The sequence below is a fragment of the Acipenser ruthenus genome, unplaced genomic scaffold, assembly GCF_902713425.1.
Source record: "Acipenser ruthenus unplaced genomic scaffold, fAciRut3.2 maternal haplotype, whole genome shotgun sequence".
Lineage (NCBI taxonomy): Eukaryota > Metazoa > Chordata > Actinopteri > Acipenseriformes > Acipenseridae > Acipenser > Acipenser ruthenus.
Window position 1 is genome coordinate 5,001 of NW_026708286.1, and position 19,985 is coordinate 24,985.

The following is a 19,985-nucleotide window of genomic DNA, read 5'->3' on the forward strand; positions in this document are numbered from 1 at the left end:
TGCCTCCCAGTCCCTCAGCTCTAACCACTAGCCCACACTGCCTCCCAGTCCCTCAGCTCTAACCACTAGCCCACACTGCCTCCCAGTCCCTCAGCTCTAACCACTAGCCCACACTGCCTCCCAGTCCCTCAGCTCTAACCACTAGTCCACACTGCCTCCCAGTCCCTCAGCTCTCACTGCAAGGCTACACTACCTCCATCCCAGTCCTCAAGAGAATCGGTTTAGGGTCCAAGGAAAATAATTTTTCCCCCGAGGCACAATCAAATCAGTTTGTGGAACAAGTGCATGAAATGAAAGGGTGGTTCTGTTTAATGGGAATTGAACCAATTTGGTTCCCTCTGCTCTGTTTGGTTTCACACATTTTGAACTCCCCTCCTAAATAAATCAATAGAAAGGTATAATCAGTCTGCAGCCTGTCCGCTCCCTTCCAGCGCGAGCCGTTCATCTCCCCGAGGGAGCGGAGCTGCCTCTCTGTACAGTGAGAATTGATGGAGCCCAATAAAAGCAGCACTTCGATGGGCAATGAACACGCTCCTAATTTACAGAGTCTATCACACCAGGGTGCAGCCCTCAGTCTTGTTCCATCGACACGGCTTTAAGGCCACTGTATTAAATGACCAGTTTGTACCAGTTAAGCTGCAGATTAATAAAGCAAGACGGCTGCTTCTTTAATTAAGGTCTGACTCAGCCAGGGATGTGCTGAGGGAAGGGGGGGGGGGCTCTGAGGGGAGGGTGAAGCTCTGAGGGGAGGGGCTCTGAGGGGAGGGTGAAACTCTGAGGGGAGGGGCTCTGAGGGGAGGGTGAAGCTCTGAGGGGAGGGGCTCTGAGGGGAGGGTGAAACTCTGAGGGAAGGGGGTGAAGCTCTGAGGGGAGGGGCTCTGAGGGGAGGGTGAAACTCTGAGGGGAGGGGCTCTGAGGGGAGGGTGAAACTCTGAGGGGAGGGGCTCTGAGGGGAGGGTGAAGCTCTGAGGGGAGGGGCTCTGAGGGGAGGGTGAAACTCTGAGGGGAGGGGCTCTGAGGGGAGGGTGAAGCTCTGAGGGGAGGGGCTCTGAGGGGAGGGGCTCTGAGGGAAGGGTGAAGCTCTGAGGGGAGGGGCTCTGAGGGGAGGGTGAAACTCTGAGGGGAGGGGCTCTGAGGGGAGGGTGAAGCTCTGAGGGGAGGGGCTCTGAGGGGAGGGTGAAACTCTGAGGGGAGGGGCTCTGAGGGGAGGGTGAAGCTCTGAGGGGAGGGGCTCTGAGGGGAGGGGCTCTGAGGGAAGGGTGAAGCTCTGAGGGGAGGGGCTCTGAGGGGAGGGTGAAGCTCTGAGGGGAGGGGCTCTGAGGGGAGGGTGAAACTCTGAGGGGAGGGGCTCTGAGGGGAGGGTGAAGCTCTGAGGGGAGGGGCTCTGAGGGGAGGGTGAAACTCTGAGGGGAGGGGCTCTGAGGGGAGGGTGAAGCTCTGAGGGGAGGGGCTCTGAGGGGAGGGTGAAGCTCTGAGGGGAGGGGCTCTGAGGGGAGGGTGAAGCTCTGAGGGGAGGGGCTCTGAGGGGAGGGTGAAGCTCTGAGGGGAGGGGCTCTGAGGGGAGGGTGAAGCTCTGAGGGGAGGGGCTCTGAGGGGAGGGGCTCTGAGGGAAGGGTGAAGCTCTGAGGGGAGGGGCTCTGAGGGGAGGGTGAAGCTCTGAGGGGAGGGGCTCTGAGGGGAGGGTGAAGCTCTGAGGGGAGGGGCTCTGAGGGGAGGGGCTCTGAGGGAAGGGTGAAGCTCTGAGGGGAGGGGCTCTGAGGGGAAGGTGAAACTCTGAAGGGAGGGGGGCTGTGAGGGGAGGGTGAAGCTCTGAGGGGAGGGGGGCTCTGAGGGGAGGGGGAGGGCATTGATTTAATCAGTCAGGATGGCAGTTTATAAATATTTTATATTCAAGGATCTCAAAAATATATTGTGATATTACTATATATTTCTATAATCTATAGACCCAAATATAGTGCAGGTGCTGTGTAAAGTATAGTGCAGGTGCTGTGTAAAGTATAGTGCAGGTGCTGTGTATAGTGCAGGTGCTGTGTAAAGTATAGTGCAGGTGCTGTGTATAGTGCAGGTGCTGTGTATAGTGCAGGTGCTGTGTAAAGTATAGTGCAGGTGCTGTGTAAAGTATAGTGCAGGTGCTGTGTATAGTGCAGGTGCTGTGTAAAGTATAGTGCAGGTGCTGTGTATAGTGCAGGTGCTGTGTAAAGTATAGTGCAGGTGCTGTGTAAAGTATAGTGCAGGTGCTGTGTATAGTGCAGGTTGCTGTGTAAAGTATAGTGCAGGGTGTTCAAAGATTTGCCCTCTCCGGGGAGCGGATTGTGGCTTGTATGGAGCCACTCCCTGACGGTGTTCTGTAGGTAACCGGTGCGGTTCTGCCTGTTTCAGACGGACTCTCTGGAGCTTCTTGGGGACACGATCAGCGGGATGGCGCGCTGCCCCTACGACCCGAAACATGCCAACGTGGCCCTCTTCGCAGGTCAGACCCACCAGATCCTCTGCCACCTTTCTGATGTCAAAACCAAACAAGAGTCTTTAAATCCATGCATTACTCACAAAGCTTTGGGAATAGGATCTGATGCCTCTTAGCACTGTCTGCATCTCCTGTGTTGTCTGGTTTGTTCCAAGTTGTATTTTGCTCCAGTGATATCTGTTCCCTTTTGCTGTTCGCTTTGCTCCCTGGAACTGATCTCAGTGTGTCCTTTGTTTCAGGTGGGAACCTGTTCACGGCGACAGTGACGGACTTCCTGGCGATTGACGCTGTTATTTACCGGAGCCTGGGGGACAGTCCAGCTCTGCGCACCGTCAAGCACGACTCCAAGTGGTTCAGAGGTAGAGCCTGTCCTCCTCCTTGACAAGCATCCAACCAGAGCTTGAAACTCACAGCAGCTCTGCTGCACGGTGTGATTCACATCAACCCCTTGAAACTCACAGCAGCCCTGCTGCACGGTGTGATTCACATCAACCCCTTGAAACTCACAGCAGCCCTGCTGCACGGTGTGATTCACATCAACCCCTTGAAACTCACAGCAGCCCTGCTGCACGGTGTGATTCACATCAACCCCTTGAAACTCACAGCAGCCCTGCTGCACGGTGTGATTCACATCAACCCCTTGAAACTCACAGCAGCCCTGCTGCACGGTGTGATTCACATCAACCCCTTGAAACTCACAGCAGCCCTGCTGCACAGTGTGATTCACATCAACCCCTTGAAACTCACAGCAGCCCTGCTGCACAGTGTGATTCACATCAACCCCTTGAAACTCACAGCAGCCCTGCTGCACGGTGTGATTCACATCAGCCCTGTTCTTGTTTGTATGAAGTGGGTGTATTAGCAGGCTTCCCTCTGTGTTTCAGAGCCCTATTTTGTCAGCGCTGTGGAATGGAGGGACCACGTTTACTTCTTCTTCAGGGAGATGGCAATGGAGTTCAACTACCTGGAAAAGGTGAAGAGGACTTTTACATTTGAAAAAAAAAATTATAAAATGTATTTTTCAATGTTCTCTCTCATGTGTGTAAGGGAAGGTTTACTCTGTCAATCTCTCTCTCTCTCTCTCTCTCATGCTCTCTCTCTCTCTCTCTCTCTCTCTCTCTCTCTCTCTCTCTCTCTCTCTCTCGCTCTCTCTCTCTCTCTTTCTCTCTCTCTCTCTCTCTCTCTCATGCTCTCTCTCTCTCTCTCTCTCTCTCTCATGCTCTCTCTCTCTCTCTCTCTCATGCTCTCTCTCTCTCTCTCATGCTCTCTCTCTCTCTCTCTCTCGCTCTCTCTCTCTCTCTCTCTCTCTCTCTCTCTCTCTCTCTCTCGCTCTCTCTCTCTCTCTCTTTCTCTCTCTCTCTCTCTCTCTCTCATGCTCTCTCTCTCTCTCTCTCTCTCTCTCTCTCTCTCTCTCTCTCTCTCATGCTCTCTCTCTCTCTCTCTCATGCTCTCTCTCTCTCTCTCTCTCTCTTTCTCTCTCTCTCTCTCTCTCTCTCATGCTCTCTCTCTCTCTCTCTCTCTCTCTCTCTCTCGCTCTCTCTCTCTCTCTCTCTCTCATGACAGGTCCTGGTGTCTCGCGTGGCCCGTGTGTGTAAGAGTGATCTGGGGGGCTCTCAGAGAGTGCTGGAGAAGCAGTGGACCTCCTTCCTCAAGGCTCGGCTCAACTGCTCGGTCCCGGGAGACTCTCACTTCTACTTCAACGTGCTGCACTCCACCACTGGGGTCCTGCAGCTGGACGGGAGAGACGTGGTGCTGGGGGTCTTCTCAACACCGTCCAACAGGTACAGGGGGAGGAGGAGGGGGAGAGGTATATAAAAGCTGACACAGCTGTCTTGTTAGGGGGCGACAGCTTCAAGCTGTACTGGTACTGGGATTTTTTACCTAGCATTTGGTGCCCACTGGTGGCAAAACACTGGACTTGCAGCTCATTGCATGATGAAGCTTTTGTCTTAAAGGGAACGTCAGGCACGGCCCCACTGCTAGCTCCCCGGCACGCAGCGAGCGGAGGGTGGGGGTCAGGGAGAGCAGCTGATTAAACGCTGCAACGCCAGCGTGGCTTTCATGCAGATGAAGTCGTTGGTATTCATGGCAGGAGCGGGCAGGTCGCTGTAAATGCCAACTTTAATAACATCAGCTGCGATTATAAATGGGCGTTTGCTGTTGTGGTGAGAAAGTGGAAAGAAGATTAATTTGGAGGAAGAGACAGAGAGCAGTGATCTATAACAATCTATAACAGGAGGCTGAAGCAGCTGCAAGAGCTGACTGGCATATCTACAGCGTATCTCTCTTTATAACCAATCTTCAGTGTGGGGATCTGGGAGCAGAGGATGTCCTAAAATCTAAGGATTATCCCATTACAATTTGTATCATAGATTCCCTGTCAACACACACCCACACACCCACTCCCTAGGGACTGGTCCCGATGAACAGAAGCACATGTCAGTGATCTCAAGACAATGCCACATTCAGCTTCACTCTGAACAGCTGCTTCCACACAGGAGCCGCGGGCATCACTGCTGTGAGATCAGCCTCCTGCAGCCCAGCGAAACACATCCACTCCTGTCATTCACACAAGAGATCAGCCTCCTGCAGCCCAGCGAAACGCATCCACTCCTGTCATTCACACAAGAGATCAGCCTCCTGCAGCCCAGCGAAACACATTCACTCCTGTCATTCACACAAGAGATCAGCCTCCTGCAGCCCAGCGAAACACATTCACTCCTGTCATTCACACAAGAGATCAGCCTCCTGCAGACCAGCGAAACACATTCACTCCTGTCATTCACACAAGAGATCAGCCTCCTGCAGACCAGCGAAACACATTCACTCCTGTCATTCACACAAGAGATCAGCCTCCTGCAGACCAGCGAAACACATTCACTCCTGTCATTCACACAAGAGATCAGCCTCCTGCAGACCAGCGAAACACATTCACTCCTGTCATTCACACAAGAGATCAGCCTCCTGCAGCCCAGCGAAACGCATCCACTCCTGTCATTCACACAAGAGATCAGCCTCCTGCAGCCCAGCGAAACGCATCCACTCCTGTCATTCACACAAGAGATCAGCCTCCTGCAGCCCAGCGAAACGCATCCACTCCTGTCTCACACAAGAGATCAGCCTCCTGCAGCCCAGCGAAACGCATCCACTCCTGTCATTCACACAAGAGATCAGCCTCCTGCAGCCCAGCGAAACGCATCCACTCCTGTCATTCACGCAAGAGATCAGCCTCCTGCAGCCCAGCGAAACGCATCCACTCCTGTCATTCACACAAGAGATCAGCCTCCTGCAGCCCAGCGAAACGCATCCACTCCTGTCATTCACACAAGAGATCAGCCTCCTGCAGACCAGCGAAACACATCCACTCCTGTCATTCACACAAGAGATCAGCCTCCTGCAGCCCAGCGAAACGCATCCACTCCTGTCATTCACACAAGGCAATTCATGCACAAAGCATCACAAAGTGCTCTACAGTGGAGAAAAAAAATGCACTGCATAGAAAAACTTGAGATTGATAAATAAATGAAACAGCAAACAGAACCCAGCCTGTAGCCAGAGATGCAATTCAAGCTGCTGTTTTTCAGCTTCATGAATCATTTCCAATTAAGTCGTAGTCTGTGTCTGTTTTTGCAGTACATACACAAACACAGAGGTGTGTCTGCCTGAGGCTTAGATTGAGTCTCAAAGCCATCCCAGCAAAGTGCATGTGTTGGGCCACCTGCTGGCTGGATCCCGCTAATACACAGAGCGTGCCGTGAAGCTCTTCGCCTTCATTCAGCAAACGCAGATGTGCATTCAAACAAATTGGAGATAATGAGCGGTTTGACTCGCCCACATTTAAGATGTGATTCTAATTAAGGTTCTGGGGACGATGATTTTAATCAGCTTTGCAGAAAAAAAGCTTTTTGAGGCTCCTCTTTTTTGACCTGGTATAAAATGTGCTTTATAACCCGAGTTAAGAGCAGCTTGCAGCAGCTGTGCAGGAGCACTCAAATGAACACCTTGCACACACACACCAGGGAGCAGATACCCAAGAACACAGAGCCCCAGCTGCAATTTACACACGTGAATCTCAACTGGCTGGAAAAGAAGACCTTTTATTTGCATGTATTGTTATTTTTTCTGTTGCCTGCAGTCTGAAAGGCTGTATTGCACTTGCTGTGGAATCAGCCCTGTTTGTTGTTTGTGCTGCCCAGTATCCCCGGCTCTGCCGTGTGTGCCTTCGATATGGAGCAGCTGGACCGGGTGTTCCAGGGGCGCTTCAAGGAGCAGAAATCTCCCGAGTCCATCTGGACCCCGGTGCCGGACGAGGCTGTGCCCAGACCCAGGTAACCAGCACCACAGAACCACAGCATTAACTACAAATACGTGCAGCCAACCCTGTCCCTGGTGCAAGCTCCCCCTGATGGGTCCTCTCTCTTCCCAGACCTGGAGGCTGTGCTCTTCCAGGATCCAGGTTCAACTCCTCCAGCAGCTTCCCTGACGAGATGCTGACCTTCATGAAGACGCACCCCCTGATGGACGAGGCCGTCCCCTCGCTGGGGCCCCAGCCCTGGATCATCAGGACCATGGTCAGGTAATCCCTCCCCACACCCTGCCTGCACTCAGAGCTGTCACCCTGCATCTGTGATCCCACCCTGCCTGCACTCAGAGCTGTCACCCTGGATCTGTGATCCCACCCTGCCTGCACTCAGAGCTGTCACCCTGTATCTGTGGACGGCTGTTTGTAAGACGGGTGCCTCTGGTGTTTCAGGTACCACCTCAGCAAGATTGTGGCGGACACAGAGGCCGGCCCCTACAGGAACCACACGGTCCTCTTCCTGGGCTCAGACTCGGGGAGCGTCCTCAAATTCCTCATCAAACCCAAAAGTGAAAGCAACCCTGGCAACAGCAGCCTCTTCCTGGAGGAGTTTGAAGGATACAACCCTGACAAGTAAGAGTCCAGTCATCTCTAACCAGCCCTGATCTGCAATCCTATTGTCTGTGCAGAATCAAGAGCCTTCTTTACAACCTGCTGTTAGTTAACCTGAATTCCTCTATCATTGGCACCTCTACAGTATACATATGATGCAAGATTTATCAAGGGCTTTACGCCAAACTGTAATTTACAAAACTAAACAAAACATTAATGTTACAAATCAAGTAAAGAAACCACTCTGAAGGTAAATTTCTGTGCCTCTCTGTGTCTCTCTGTGCCTCTCCGTGCCTCTGTGTCTCTCTGTGCCTCTCTGTGCCTCTCTGTGTCTCTCTGTGCCTGTGTCTCTCTGTGCCTCTGTGTCTCTCTGTGCCTCTCTGTGCCTCTCTGTGTCTCTCTGTGCCTCTCTGTGTCTCTCTGTGCCTCTCTGTGCCTCTCTGTGTCTCTCTGTGCCTCTCTGTGTCTCTCTGTGTCTCTCTGTGCCTCTCCGTGCCTCTGTGTCTCTCTGTGCCTCTCCGTGCCTCTCCGTGCCTCTCCGTGCCTCTCTGTGCCTCTCTGTGCCTCTCTGTGTCTCTCTGTGTCTCTCTGTGCCTCTCTGTGTCTCTCTGTGCCTCTCTGTGCCTCTCCGTGCCTCTGTGTCTCTCTGTGCCTCTCTGTGTCTCTCTGTGTCTCTCTGTGCCTCTCTGTGTCTCTCTGTGCCTCTCTGTGTCTCTCTGTGCCTCTCCGTGCCTCTGTGTCTCTCTGTGCCTCTCTGTGTCTCTCTGTGCCTCTCCGTGCCTCTGTGTCTCTCTGTGTCTCTCTGTGCCTCTCTGTGTCTCTCTGTGTCTCTCTGTGCCTCTCTGTGTCTCTCTGTGTCTCTCCGTGCCTCTGTGTCTCTCTGTGCCTCTCTGTGTCTCTCTGTGTCTCTCTGTGCCTCTCTGTGTCTCTCTGTGCCTCTCCGTGCCTCTGTGTCTCTCTGTGCCTCTCTGTGCCTCTCTGTGTCTCTCTGTGCCTCTCTGTGTCTCTCCGTGCCTCTGTGTCTCTCTGTATCTCTCTGTTTCCCAGGTGCGGTGGAGATGGCCCCGAGTCCAGGAGCATGTTAGCCATGTCTCTTGACAGGCCCAGCCGCTCTCTCCTGCTGGCCTTCCCCTCCTGTGTGGTCCGGGTCCCCCTCGCTCGCTGCCAGCAGCACTCCCTGTGCATGAAGTGAGTTTATACAGTGTGTGCACACCCACACCCACACCCACACACTGCCCACACCCACACCCACACCCACACACTGCCCACACCCACACACTGCCCACACCCACACCCACACACTGCCCACACCCACACCCACACCCACACACTGCCCACACACACACCCACACCCACACACTGTCCACACCCACACCCACACCCACACACTGCCCACACCCACACCCACACCCACACCCACACCCACACACTGCCTACACACACACCCACACACTGCCCACACCCACACCCACACCCGCACACTGCCCACACACACACCCACACCCACACACTGCCTACACACACACCCACACCCAAACGCACACACACTCACATGCACACACACACTCACACGCACACACACACTCACACACACACTCACACGCACACACACACTCACACACACACTCACAAGCACACACACGCACACACACACACTCACACGCACACACACACTCACACGCACACACACACTCACACACACACTCACACACACACGCACACACACACACACACACGCACACACTGACACACACACACACTGACACACACACACACACTCACACGCACACACACACTGACACACACACACACACTCACACGCACACACACACACACGCACACACACACGCACATACTCGCACACACACACACACGCACACACACACTCACACGCACACACACACTCACACACACACTCACACACACACGCACACACACACACTCACACACACACGCACACACTGACACACACACACACACTCACACGCACACACACACTGACACACACACACTGACACACACACACACTCACACGCACACACACACACACGCACACACACACGCACATACTCGCACACACACACACACGCACACACACACGCACACGCACACACACACACACACGATGAGGGCGATGTTATAAGAACATAAGAAGAACATAAGAAAGTGTACAGACGAGAGGAGGCCATTCGGCCCATCTTGCTCGTTTGGTTGTTAGTAGCTGATTGATCCCAGAATCTCATCAAGCAGCTTCTTGAAGGATCCCAGGGTGTCAGCTTCAACAACATTACTGGGGAGTTGGTTCCAGACCCTCACATTTCTGTTGTGAATGCCCCTTTATCTAGTGTTGCAGTCCTTCACTACAGTTCAGTGAGGATAACCCTTTGTTTTGAAGCGGATGTATATTTGCAGTGGTTCACGGTGCTGCTGTGAGTGGGATCTGCATTATTAATGTGTCTCTAACCTTGACTTCTTGTTGTTTCTGTATTTGCTTGTTTTCTTGTTTTTAGAAACTGCATCTCCACTCAGGACCCGTACTGCGGCTGGACCAAGGGCAGCACCTGCTCCTTCCTTGAACCTGGGACCAGGTGAGGACTTCACTGCAGGCATTCAGCCTTCAAGCACCCTGCTGCAGCTGCACCAGGGAGCCCTGCTGAAAAGGGAAAGGCTGTGATAGTGGAGTGGAGGATCTCACAGCCTTTCAAACGCAGTGCACAGAAATGCCCACAAGCTCATGAGACACACAGGGGAGTGGGTTCAGGTCCTGTGTATGGGCGGACTGGCACAGTATTGATCCTCCAAACAAACTGCTCTGAAAGTGCTTTCTACTGCTACTCCTCTCCGTTCCTGAGGGCATAAAATCAGTGAAGTTTCTGTTTCTTTGCTCAGATTTCTCTTTCTTTCACTAATGCCCTTTCGCTCTGGCCACTTCACTCCTGTGATTCACTGCACTGCCCCCTCAGGTACAGAGTGATCAATGCCATGTATATGCTGTGAGTCATCGCTAAAACATACGAGTAATAGCAAAGGCTTCACAAAGGCATTTCCTAAATTCTACATTTCTCACAAAATATCCAGCTCCTCTGAACCCCCCCCCCCCCCCACCCCCCCCCCGCTCTGCTCCTGCAATCAGAGGATTCAATTCATCATGCAATGAAACAATGACAAGCCCAAGGTTCCAGTGCAGTGATGCTAATATGAATGCTGTGTTCTGCTGTCATGTTGTTAAATTGCAGTTCCAATGTCATTGTGTCGATTGCAGGCTCCCGTTCGAGCAGGACGTCAATCATGGAAACACCTCCTACCTCGGGGACTGTGACGGTGAGCGCTGATCCCATTCACTGTATTGCACTGCCTTCACAGCGGACTCAATTATCCAAACTCACTCAGTGCCTGACCTGAGAGGGGCTCCCCACGCTCTAATGGGGGGGGGTCTGAAGCTAAAGTTGCACTTTTAGTTTTGTGAGTGTTCAGCTGTTATTGACTGAGAAGAGAGAGAAATGGATCGACAGTAAAAGTAACTGCGCCTCCCTCTCTGGCAGAGCCAGGCAGAGCGGAGTGGAGCAAACTGATTTTCATACTAGTGCAACAGCAGTCCGATCAATACCCGAGAGAGACTGGGGGGACAGACTGTCCCTAAATTGCATCTTTTGTAAAGTTAATGCTGCGTCCCAGTTATCTGTGAAGCGCTTCGAGAGAGAGCTGCTTTCTGTTAAACGGTTTCTCAACAGCAGCGCGCTGCTTCACACACAATGCATCATGTAAATACAGCACGACCCCTGTCTACTGCAGGGAGCACTTTCCAGACAATTAGAGAGGCAGAGAGAGGGGGAAGAGAGGGAGGGGGAGAAGGAGAAGGAGAGGGAGGGAGGGAGGGATAGAGGGAGAGGGAGGGAGGGAGGGAGGGAGAGAGGGATAGAGAGAGAGAAGGAGAGGGAGGGAGGGAGGGATAGAGGGAGAGAGGGAGGGAGAGAGAGAGTGATAGAGGAGAGGGAGGAAGGGAGGGAGAGAGGGATAGAGAGAGAAGGAGAGGGAGGGGGAGAGAGTCAATGTAAAATAAGATTTCTAACAGCAGGTTCCACAGACCCCGATTAGACCACCTTACAGAAGAGTGGGTCTCAAGAACAGAGCTCTGTGAAACTGAAGCTGGAAATGATATCTCACAAAAACATTGGGCTGCCCTGAACAGAAATACCAAGCTTGCCACGGTCCATGAGATCTGTGTTTAAAAGAGATACCGTGTCATTGTCAGCAAAAACTGCATCTGGAGCAGAGATACAGTATCTGTGGTGTCATCATTTTCCACACAACTACATTACTGGCCAAAGTCTCTCTCTCTCTCTCTTTCTCTCCTCTCTCTCTCTCCTCTCTCTCCGCTCTCTCACTCTCTCTCTCTCTCTCTCTCTCACTCTGAATCTCATTTCCCTTAATATTGATGGATAACAGTAGTCTCATTCACTACACTATGTAGGTGTTTAATCTCATTGTATTGCAGGATCACAATCCTTGGTTTATTTAGACTTTATAAGTACCATTACTGTTTTGTAACAATGTAAGCCAATGCAATATTGAGTAAGTGCAGACCTCCAGACGCTGTGCCATTGAAGAGACTGCTAAAGGAAGACCAGGTTGAGACGTATCACTCTGAGCTCTGAATGCTATATTTGTTTTTTTGTTGTCGTAGAACCTGAATAAAAAAACTACAGAAACGGATAGCCCTTGCCTGACCCTCCCTCCCCTCTCTCCCCTTCCCCGTCTCTTCCAGGCCTCCTGCAGGAGAGCTTCGTGGAGCAGCGGGACGGCCTGGTCTCTGTGAACCTGCTCGTGGTCTCCGCGGTCTCTGCCTTCGCGATGGGGGCGGTGCTGTCGGGCCTGGCGGTCTGCTGGTTCATGGGTCACCAGCACCGGCACTGCGGCCGCAGCGGGGCGGGCAGCTCGGGGGCCGTCCGGCGCAAAGGGGACAAGGAGCAGAGCATGGGGGGCTCAGTGGTGAGCGTGACCCGGCCCAGCGGGGGCAGTGATCGGGCCCTGCCCAGGGGCCAGTCCGAGACCCTGCTGGCCCCCCTGATGATGCCGAACGGCTGGCCCAAGGGCATGGGGGTGGCGGTGGGGGGCGTGCCTGACCTCGATTCGGGGGGTCTCCTGCCCACTCCGGAGCAGACCCCTCTGCAGCAGAAACGCTGCCCCCCGGGTCTCCGGCTGAGCGGAGGGGACCCCAGCTGGGAGCAGAGTCACAACTACCTGAACACTGGCCCCGGCCCCTCCTCCTCCTCCTCCTCCTCCTCCGTCATCTACCTGAGCTCCAAGCACCTGCCCAGGGAGAGCAGGCACTGTGCGCAGGGGGAGCAGAGAGAGCCCCAGCACTACCTCTCCCTGGCAGTGAGGGAGCGCTCCGACAGGCACAGCCCGGCTCTCAGGAACTCCTCCGGGGAGTACCCCTACCCCGTCACCCCGCAGGACAGCCCAGACAGGAGGAGGGTGGTCTCGGCCCCCAACACCCAGCTGGATTTCGGAGAGCACCTGCGCTGGAATCCAGAGAGCCTCAACTTCAACAGCAACAACGGGTCGTCTTCCCAGAGCAGCCGTCATTCCAGCAAGCCCCCGCCCCCCCAGCACCCCCACAGCGGCGGCCACGCCTTCCACGGCCTGCTGAGGTCATCGCACCAGCCACACCCACCCGCCCTGAACGGCCTATCAGACTTCAGCCAGCTGCTGTGCAAGGGAGCGAACAGGCGGACTCCATCTGGCCAATGAGAAACCAGTCAAAAAAATAAATAATACACCTTGAAAAATGACAAGCATTGCCCAGTTACAAACAACCAGTGCTCAGCCTCTCTCCTCTCTTCTCTCTCTCCTCTCTCTCTCTCCTCTCTCACCCTCCCTCTCCTCCCTCTCTCCTCTCTCCCTCCCTCTCTCCCTCTCCCTCTCTCCTCTCTCTCCCTCTCTCTCCTCCCTCTCTCCTCTCTCTCCCTCCCTCCCTCTCTCCCTCTCCCTCTCTTCTCTCTCTCTCCCCTCCCTCTCTTTCACTGTCAGAGCAGCGTCTCCACTTAGTGATTTACAAAGGGAATGTGAGTGTAAGAAAGACTGTGCAAAACCTTTGCTGTGAAACCATTGATATGAATGTTATGAAGCACTTCCGTTCACAGCAGCTCTGCCAGCGCTGCAGAAAACTCAAACCCTCGTCTCCACTGCCAGAGAAAATCAAACAGCCAAACCAGCTGCATGTACACGTTCAAGAGGGCAGGCAGCTGCTGTTTAGAGACAAGCATGTGGGCCACTTACTGGTTAGGAAGAGATATTCACATGAGATTATAAGAGATTATCCAGTCCGGTCCAGTCCAGTCCAGTCCAGGGGTTTAGCAAGGAGCCTCCTGAAAACACTCACCCCTCCCTCCCAAAGCCACTCAATTATTGTGCCTGACTGGTCCCTGTTCTGCGCAGTGTGGGTTTGTTTCCATTACCTTAGTGCTCAGGCAACACAGACCCAGATAATCTCATTCCTGAGCTGGTGGAGGCAGCACATCGCACAGGGAGGCTGGATCTGACCACAGTTTAAGCCTCCATTTTGCTAAATGGAAACAGCAATATAATGCTTTTGGAAATAAAAGTGAAAATCTTCATTGGAAACAAAGTATTTTCACCCTATCTAAATAAAGAGGGAGAAACTTCATTCAGAGCACCCGAGAGTTTAACCTGAACTGGAGGGACACCCTGAACACCCCCCCCCCCCTTCCCCCACACACACAATGGTACACTCCAGTCCCAGAACACTTCCGATTGATCCAGAGTCAGTCTGAGAGCTGCCCCTGGACAGCAGCACACAGGAGGGGCAGGAACACGGAGCAGCCCGGGAGCAGAGTGTCTGGACAGCAGCACACAGGAGGGGCAGGAACACGGAGCAGCCCGGGAGCAGAGTGTCTGGACAGCAGCACACAGGAGGGGCAGGAACACGGAGCAGCCCGGGAGCAGAGTGTCTGGACAGCAGCACACAGGAGGGGCAGGAACACGGAGCAGCCCGGGAGCAGAGTGTCTGGACAGCAGCACACAGGAGGGGCAGGAACACGGAGCAGCCCGGGAGCAGAGTGTCTGGACAGCAGCACACAGGAGGGGCAGGAACACGGAGCAGCCCGGGAGCAGAGTGTCTGGACAGCAGCACACAGGAGGGGCAGGAACACGGAGCAGCCCGGGAGCAGAGTGTCTGGACAGCAGCACACAGGAGGGGCAGGAACACGGAGCAGCCAGGGAGCAGAGTGTCTGGACAGCAGCACACAGGAGGGGCAGGAACACGGAGCAGCCCGGGAGCAGAGTGTCTGGACAGCAGCACACAGGAGGGGCAGGAACACGGAGCAGCCCGGGAGCAGAGTGTCTGGACAGCAGCACACAGGAGGGGCAGGAACACGGAGCAGCCCGGGAGCAGAGTGTCTGGACAGCAGCACACAGGAGGGGCAGGAACACGGAGCAGCCCGGGAGCAGAGTGTCTGGACAGCAGCACACAGGAGGGGCAGGAACACGGAGCAGCCCGGGAGCAGAGTGTCTGGACAGCAGCACACAGGAGGGGCAGGAACACGGAGCAGCCCGGGAGCAGTGTCTGGACAGCAGCACACAGGATTATTCAGTAAAAATACAAGCCTGGGGGGGGGGGCTACACACAACATGGGGACAGATGAAGTCAGAATGCAATGGAAGTCAGGGAGAGGGGGACAGAACAGGACTGGGTTCAGACCCTCTCCCCCCACGGATATCCCCCACATCGCACTCAAAGACATTTCTAGAAAGCAACGTTCATTCACCGCGGGCTCTTTGCTGCCTGTGTTGAATCTGTAGCACAATGTATGAAGTTTAAATGAGTTCCGCTGTGATACTCAGTCTCTTACAGTTGGGGGCGCTGCTAGAGTTTTTTCAGCTGTGGGGTTGTGAAAGATAAACTAGCTAGCTCAGGTTTTCGAAGCGTCCGTCAGTGTGAGGCTGTGCAAGGCTGGGTCCCAGCGGCACAGTCCGAGCGCCGTGCTCCACCAGGTACAGGTGCATCAGTATTATTCACACCTGCATGAATTGCTGCTTTCTTTAGTTTCATTTCATTTTTCACACCCTCAATTCGGGTTATTGCTTTTCTGTCTTTAAATTGAATTAAAGTGACACGACTCTGTTTTATTTCTCAGTGATAATGAAGCACACAGCTGATTTTTTTTCCCACATTCTATGAAAGTCAGAAGAATCCAGTGTAGAGGGTGAGGGTGAGGGTGAGGGTGAGGGTGAGGGGGGTGGGGGTGAGGGTGAGGGTGAGGGGGTGAGGGTGAGGGGGGGTGGGTGAGGGGGTGAGGGTGAGGGTGAGGGTGAGGGGGTGAGGGTGAGGGTGAGGGGGGGTGGGTGAGGGGGTGAGGGTGAGGGTGAGGGTGAGGGGGTGGGGGTGGGGGTGAGGGTGAGGGTGAGGGTGAGGGGGGGTGGGTGAGGGTGAGGGTGAAGGGGGGGGGTGAGGGGGGGTGGGTGAGGGGGTGGGGGTGAGGGTGAGGGTGAGGGTGATGGTGAGGGGGTGGGGGTGGGGGTGGGGGTGAGGGTGAGGGTGAGGGGGGGTGGGTGAGGGTGAGGGTGATGGTGAGGGGGGGTGGGTGAGGGTGAGGGTGAGGGGGGGGGGAATTAAAAGTAGCAGCAAAGAAAATGAAATAATGCCACAGAAACAGAGCTGCATTAAGAATGACTAGATATGCCTTTAAAAAGCAATCCCTGACATGATCTTTCTGCTTGGGTTAAATGAGCAAACTCACTCCACAGGCATGTCTGAACGAGCTGGGCTAGCATAACAAGCCACTGCTCCTCAGCGCCCCCTAGCGTTGGGGAGGTCTGCCTGCGAGTATATTCCACACTTACACTTGGTTCTCTTGTAAGTATGACATTGTCAAGAGATCTGACATTGCTGAAGGGCTCAGCTAGAAAGCGTAACAAAGGCATGTTTAAAGTTTCATTAGTCACAGTCAGTATAGCTGAGCCGCTGAACTAGAAAGTACATGAGGAATGTAATCAAGTGTAAGTATATAATATACTGTATATATTACCCTTGACAGCTGGCTGGGCAGAATGCAACAGGACAGTAATTCCAGCTCTGTTCAGAGTGAATCAGTGCTGTGAGTTCAAACCACGCTGCACATTACCAGCAGGGCGCCCCATCCCCACACCCCCGCCAGCACTATGAAGAGGGCAGCAGAAACCCATTGGGGCTACAGTTACAATACCTGTCAAACCCCACACTGAGACCCTGAGGAGGCGGGTATTAAAGAGCTGTGGAAATGAGTCTTCTCCTGTTTGCTCAATGAACCGCACTCTCCATGCATGTATTACTATCCCAGCCATGCATGATTAGACAAAGCATGGCCGAGAAGTGAATGGCCTGAAGAATGTGAAGAAAGATTGCAGCAGACTGAGACACACGCACACGCACACGGATGCACGCACACACACCACACACACACACACACCCGCGCACGCACGCACGCATGCACGCACACACACACACACCCCCGCACGCACGCACGCACACACACACACCCCCGCACGCACGCACACACACACACCCCCGTGCACGCATGCACACACACACACCTGCGCACGCACCCACGCACGCATGCACGCACACACGCACGCACATGCACACACGTACACACACCCACAAACACACGCACGCACACACACACACGTTTCTGTCTCTGCAGTGCTAAACTGGACTCTCAATTCATTCTATTGACCAGTTCCCATTCAAAATGTATCAGAGTCTCCATCTTCTCATGGATGACCTCCTTGTTTTATTAGAAACCGGACCAGCCCTGATAGGCTCAATGGTTTCATCTCGTTCAAAACGTTCTGATTTCCATTTCTCCTATACTGATCCTTTCAGAAGCGCATCCATTCCTTTGTAATCCCTGTAAGGCTTGTCTGATATAAGCAGTATCTGACTGTATGTGCATTTCGCTCTGTTCACACAGTATCAGCAAGCGCAATGGCAGCTATCACTTCAGAACACAGGGCAGTGGTGCTGCCCCTCTGCATGCTGCTCTCACAAAACAATCTCAGATTTCACAAGAACAAGCATGAAAGTCATTTCTGCCCAAACAGCTAAGATGCAGGAGCAGACACGAGTCTTGAATGGAGTTTGTCCAAATGCTCGATGGATTTCTAATGCCTGGAGTGACTCAACAAAACAGACTCTGATTCCAATTGCCACAGAAAATAAAAACCAAAAAAACAGAGAAGAGAAAACGAAAGGGAAAAGTAGACATTTTTTAAAAGCTTGTTCCACTGTATAGATTTTAAAGAAAAGCACAAGATATTTTGCATTTTTGTAAAGTTTTAGACAGTAAATTAGAAAGCACTGATTATTATTATTATTATTATTATTATTACCATGATGTTTTATTTCTGAATATCTTTTTGCTCTCATCGTGTGAGTTTTCTGGCGATACTGTGAATATGGCTCTCAGTATCTGACTGCACAGATCTGACCGTGTGTTTGCTTCATTTGTTTGTTTTAAAGGCCAGGCTTGCCTCTGAGTATCAGAAGCACTTTTATAAAGAGCTGAGCTCCACACAGGAGCGTGAGTGCACAGGCTGAGCTCGGCAATGAAACTCCAGGGATCGGAGCTGCTGGGAACTGGCACTTTGACTAATGGTACTGTAGAAGGAAATCAGGTTTGAAAGAAGAAGTTTCTTTCAAACTAACTTGAAAACTTACTGAGTGAAAAACATCAAGGTATTTCACAACAGATCCATCAGGTATTTGACAGTATTTATCTTCCTCAGCAGCTAAGCAAATAAACCTGCAACAGAAATGTGCAGCACTTGAAAGGTTTGTAGACGGTGTCATTGTTGAGACCAGTAAACCAGTTCAGATCCGCTATTGCAGTGTCTCCACCCCTCATGGGTTAATATCAAGCCTCTGCAATGGGGTACCAAACACATCACGCACCGTCCTGGAACGGAATGAGGGTGTGTGTGTCTGCAGCGGATACTGCTGAGGGGTACCCACGAGCTAGCCCGTGTGTCCGGAGGGGGGGGGGGGAGTGGAAACACTGTCATGTGATCAGGGATCCTGAAGCTCTGCTGACCACCTGCTTAGCGTTCATTGGAGCCTCACTTACTCCCACCTGCTCTCTCATTGTCTCCGTGGGTAGCACAGTTCATACATCGAAGCACATTCATTATATATACAGATATATATACAAAATAATAACTCTCAGCTCCCCCATCCTCCCGTAGCAGGACAGAGAGGCCACCCTCTTGGACTGAGAGGTGTGTGACGGAGACGGGGTCCCGGGGTGTAGCACCTGGGCAGGTGGGCTCAGTGTTTCCAGGTCCCTGATGGTTCACAGCAGCTCACGTCGTGGATTTGTGTCAGAAACCTGCCTCGTGAATCTCTCACATTGTTATTCTGTCACGTTTCTTATTCCAATAAATGATCCGAAACTTTCCTTGTTCTGGAGTGTGCGTCTCTTTGTGCCTGTGCAGCTACACAAGTACAGGAGTCCTAATCAGGATGCAGCTGAATGAATGTTATCACCCTGCGAACCCTTTCAAGCCCAGTCATTTACTGTGATTTACAGCGTGACGCTCTCTTCAAAAGCAAATCCCCATTCTCACAGGTGGCCACCAGAGGGTGCTCTAATGAGAGGTCGACCTGATGCTTGTTTTACAAAGCCTTGTTCAGTGATATGCAGATCCCCATCAAGGATCAACACAACAGCACAGGTGTTGATGCTATAGAGTGAAAAACGAGTTCAACAGCCACAGTGTGTGAAACAAACTCTCAAAGCTAAATCGAATTTGGGTGACTGGCTGGATAAAATCAAAGCTGATGTATAGATGAGAAGGTGAACAGGAGCGACAGTGCAGTCCTGTGCCAGTCTCCTCACAATATGAAGAGCAGTTCATGAGATATAACCGAAAGATTACACAGACCCCGACTAGCACTAGTCTGGGGCTACCTTACCCCAAATAACATGGGGCAGTCCAATATTAGGACTAACCAGGGGCTATGAACCCAGCCTGTCCTGAGGCACACGGTGCACTCACTGCTGTGAACCCAGCCTGTCCTGAGGCACATGGTGCAATCACTGCTGTGAACCCAGCCTGTTCTGAGGCACACAGTGCAATCACTGCTGTGAACCCAGCCTGTCCTGAGGCACATGGTGCAATCACTGCTGTGAACCCAGCCTGTTCTGAGGCACACAGTGCAATCACTGCTGTGAACCCAGCCTGTTCTGAGGCACATGGTGCAATCACTGCTGTGAACCCAGCCTGTCCTGAGGCACACGGTGCACTCACTGCTGTGAACCCAGCCTGTCCTGAGGCACACGGTGCACTCACTGCTGTGAACCCAGCCTGTCCTGAGGCACATGGTGCAATCACTGCTGTGAACCCAGCCTGTTCTGAGGCACTTGGTGCAATCACTGCTGTGAACCCAGCCTGTTCTGAGGCACTCGGTGCAATCACTACTGTGAACCCAGCCTGTCCCGAGGCACACGGTGCAATCACTGCTGTGAACCCAGCCTGTCCCGAGGCACACGGTGCAATCACTGCTGTGAACCCAGCCTGTCCTGAGGCACACGGTGCAATCACTGCTGT

General features: G+C 53.0%; 1 protein-coding gene across 1 annotated transcript in view; it reads left to right on the plus strand.

Annotated features, from left to right (window-relative positions):
- Positions 1–15,522, plus strand: part of LOC117971437 (semaphorin-6B-like) — a gene marked incomplete at its 5' end in the record, with an annotated part of 16,102 nt that extends 580 nt beyond the window's left edge. Inside the window, 11 exons of the mRNA XM_059020609.1 lie at positions 2,380–2,470; positions 2,704–2,823; positions 3,349–3,437; positions 4,028–4,245; positions 6,661–6,792; positions 6,891–7,040; positions 7,218–7,397; positions 8,424–8,564; positions 9,887–9,964; positions 10,639–10,697; positions 12,142–15,522. Of these exons, the coding sequence (XP_058876592.1) occupies positions 2,380–2,470; positions 2,704–2,823; positions 3,349–3,437; positions 4,028–4,245; positions 6,661–6,792; positions 6,891–7,040; positions 7,218–7,397; positions 8,424–8,564; positions 9,887–9,964; positions 10,639–10,697; positions 12,142–13,130 (2,247 nt within the window). The remainder of the gene's footprint in view (positions 1–2,379; positions 2,471–2,703; positions 2,824–3,348; positions 3,438–4,027; positions 4,246–6,660; positions 6,793–6,890; positions 7,041–7,217; positions 7,398–8,423; positions 8,565–9,886; positions 9,965–10,638; positions 10,698–12,141) is intronic.
- Positions 15,523–19,985: the final 4,463 nt, after the last annotated feature.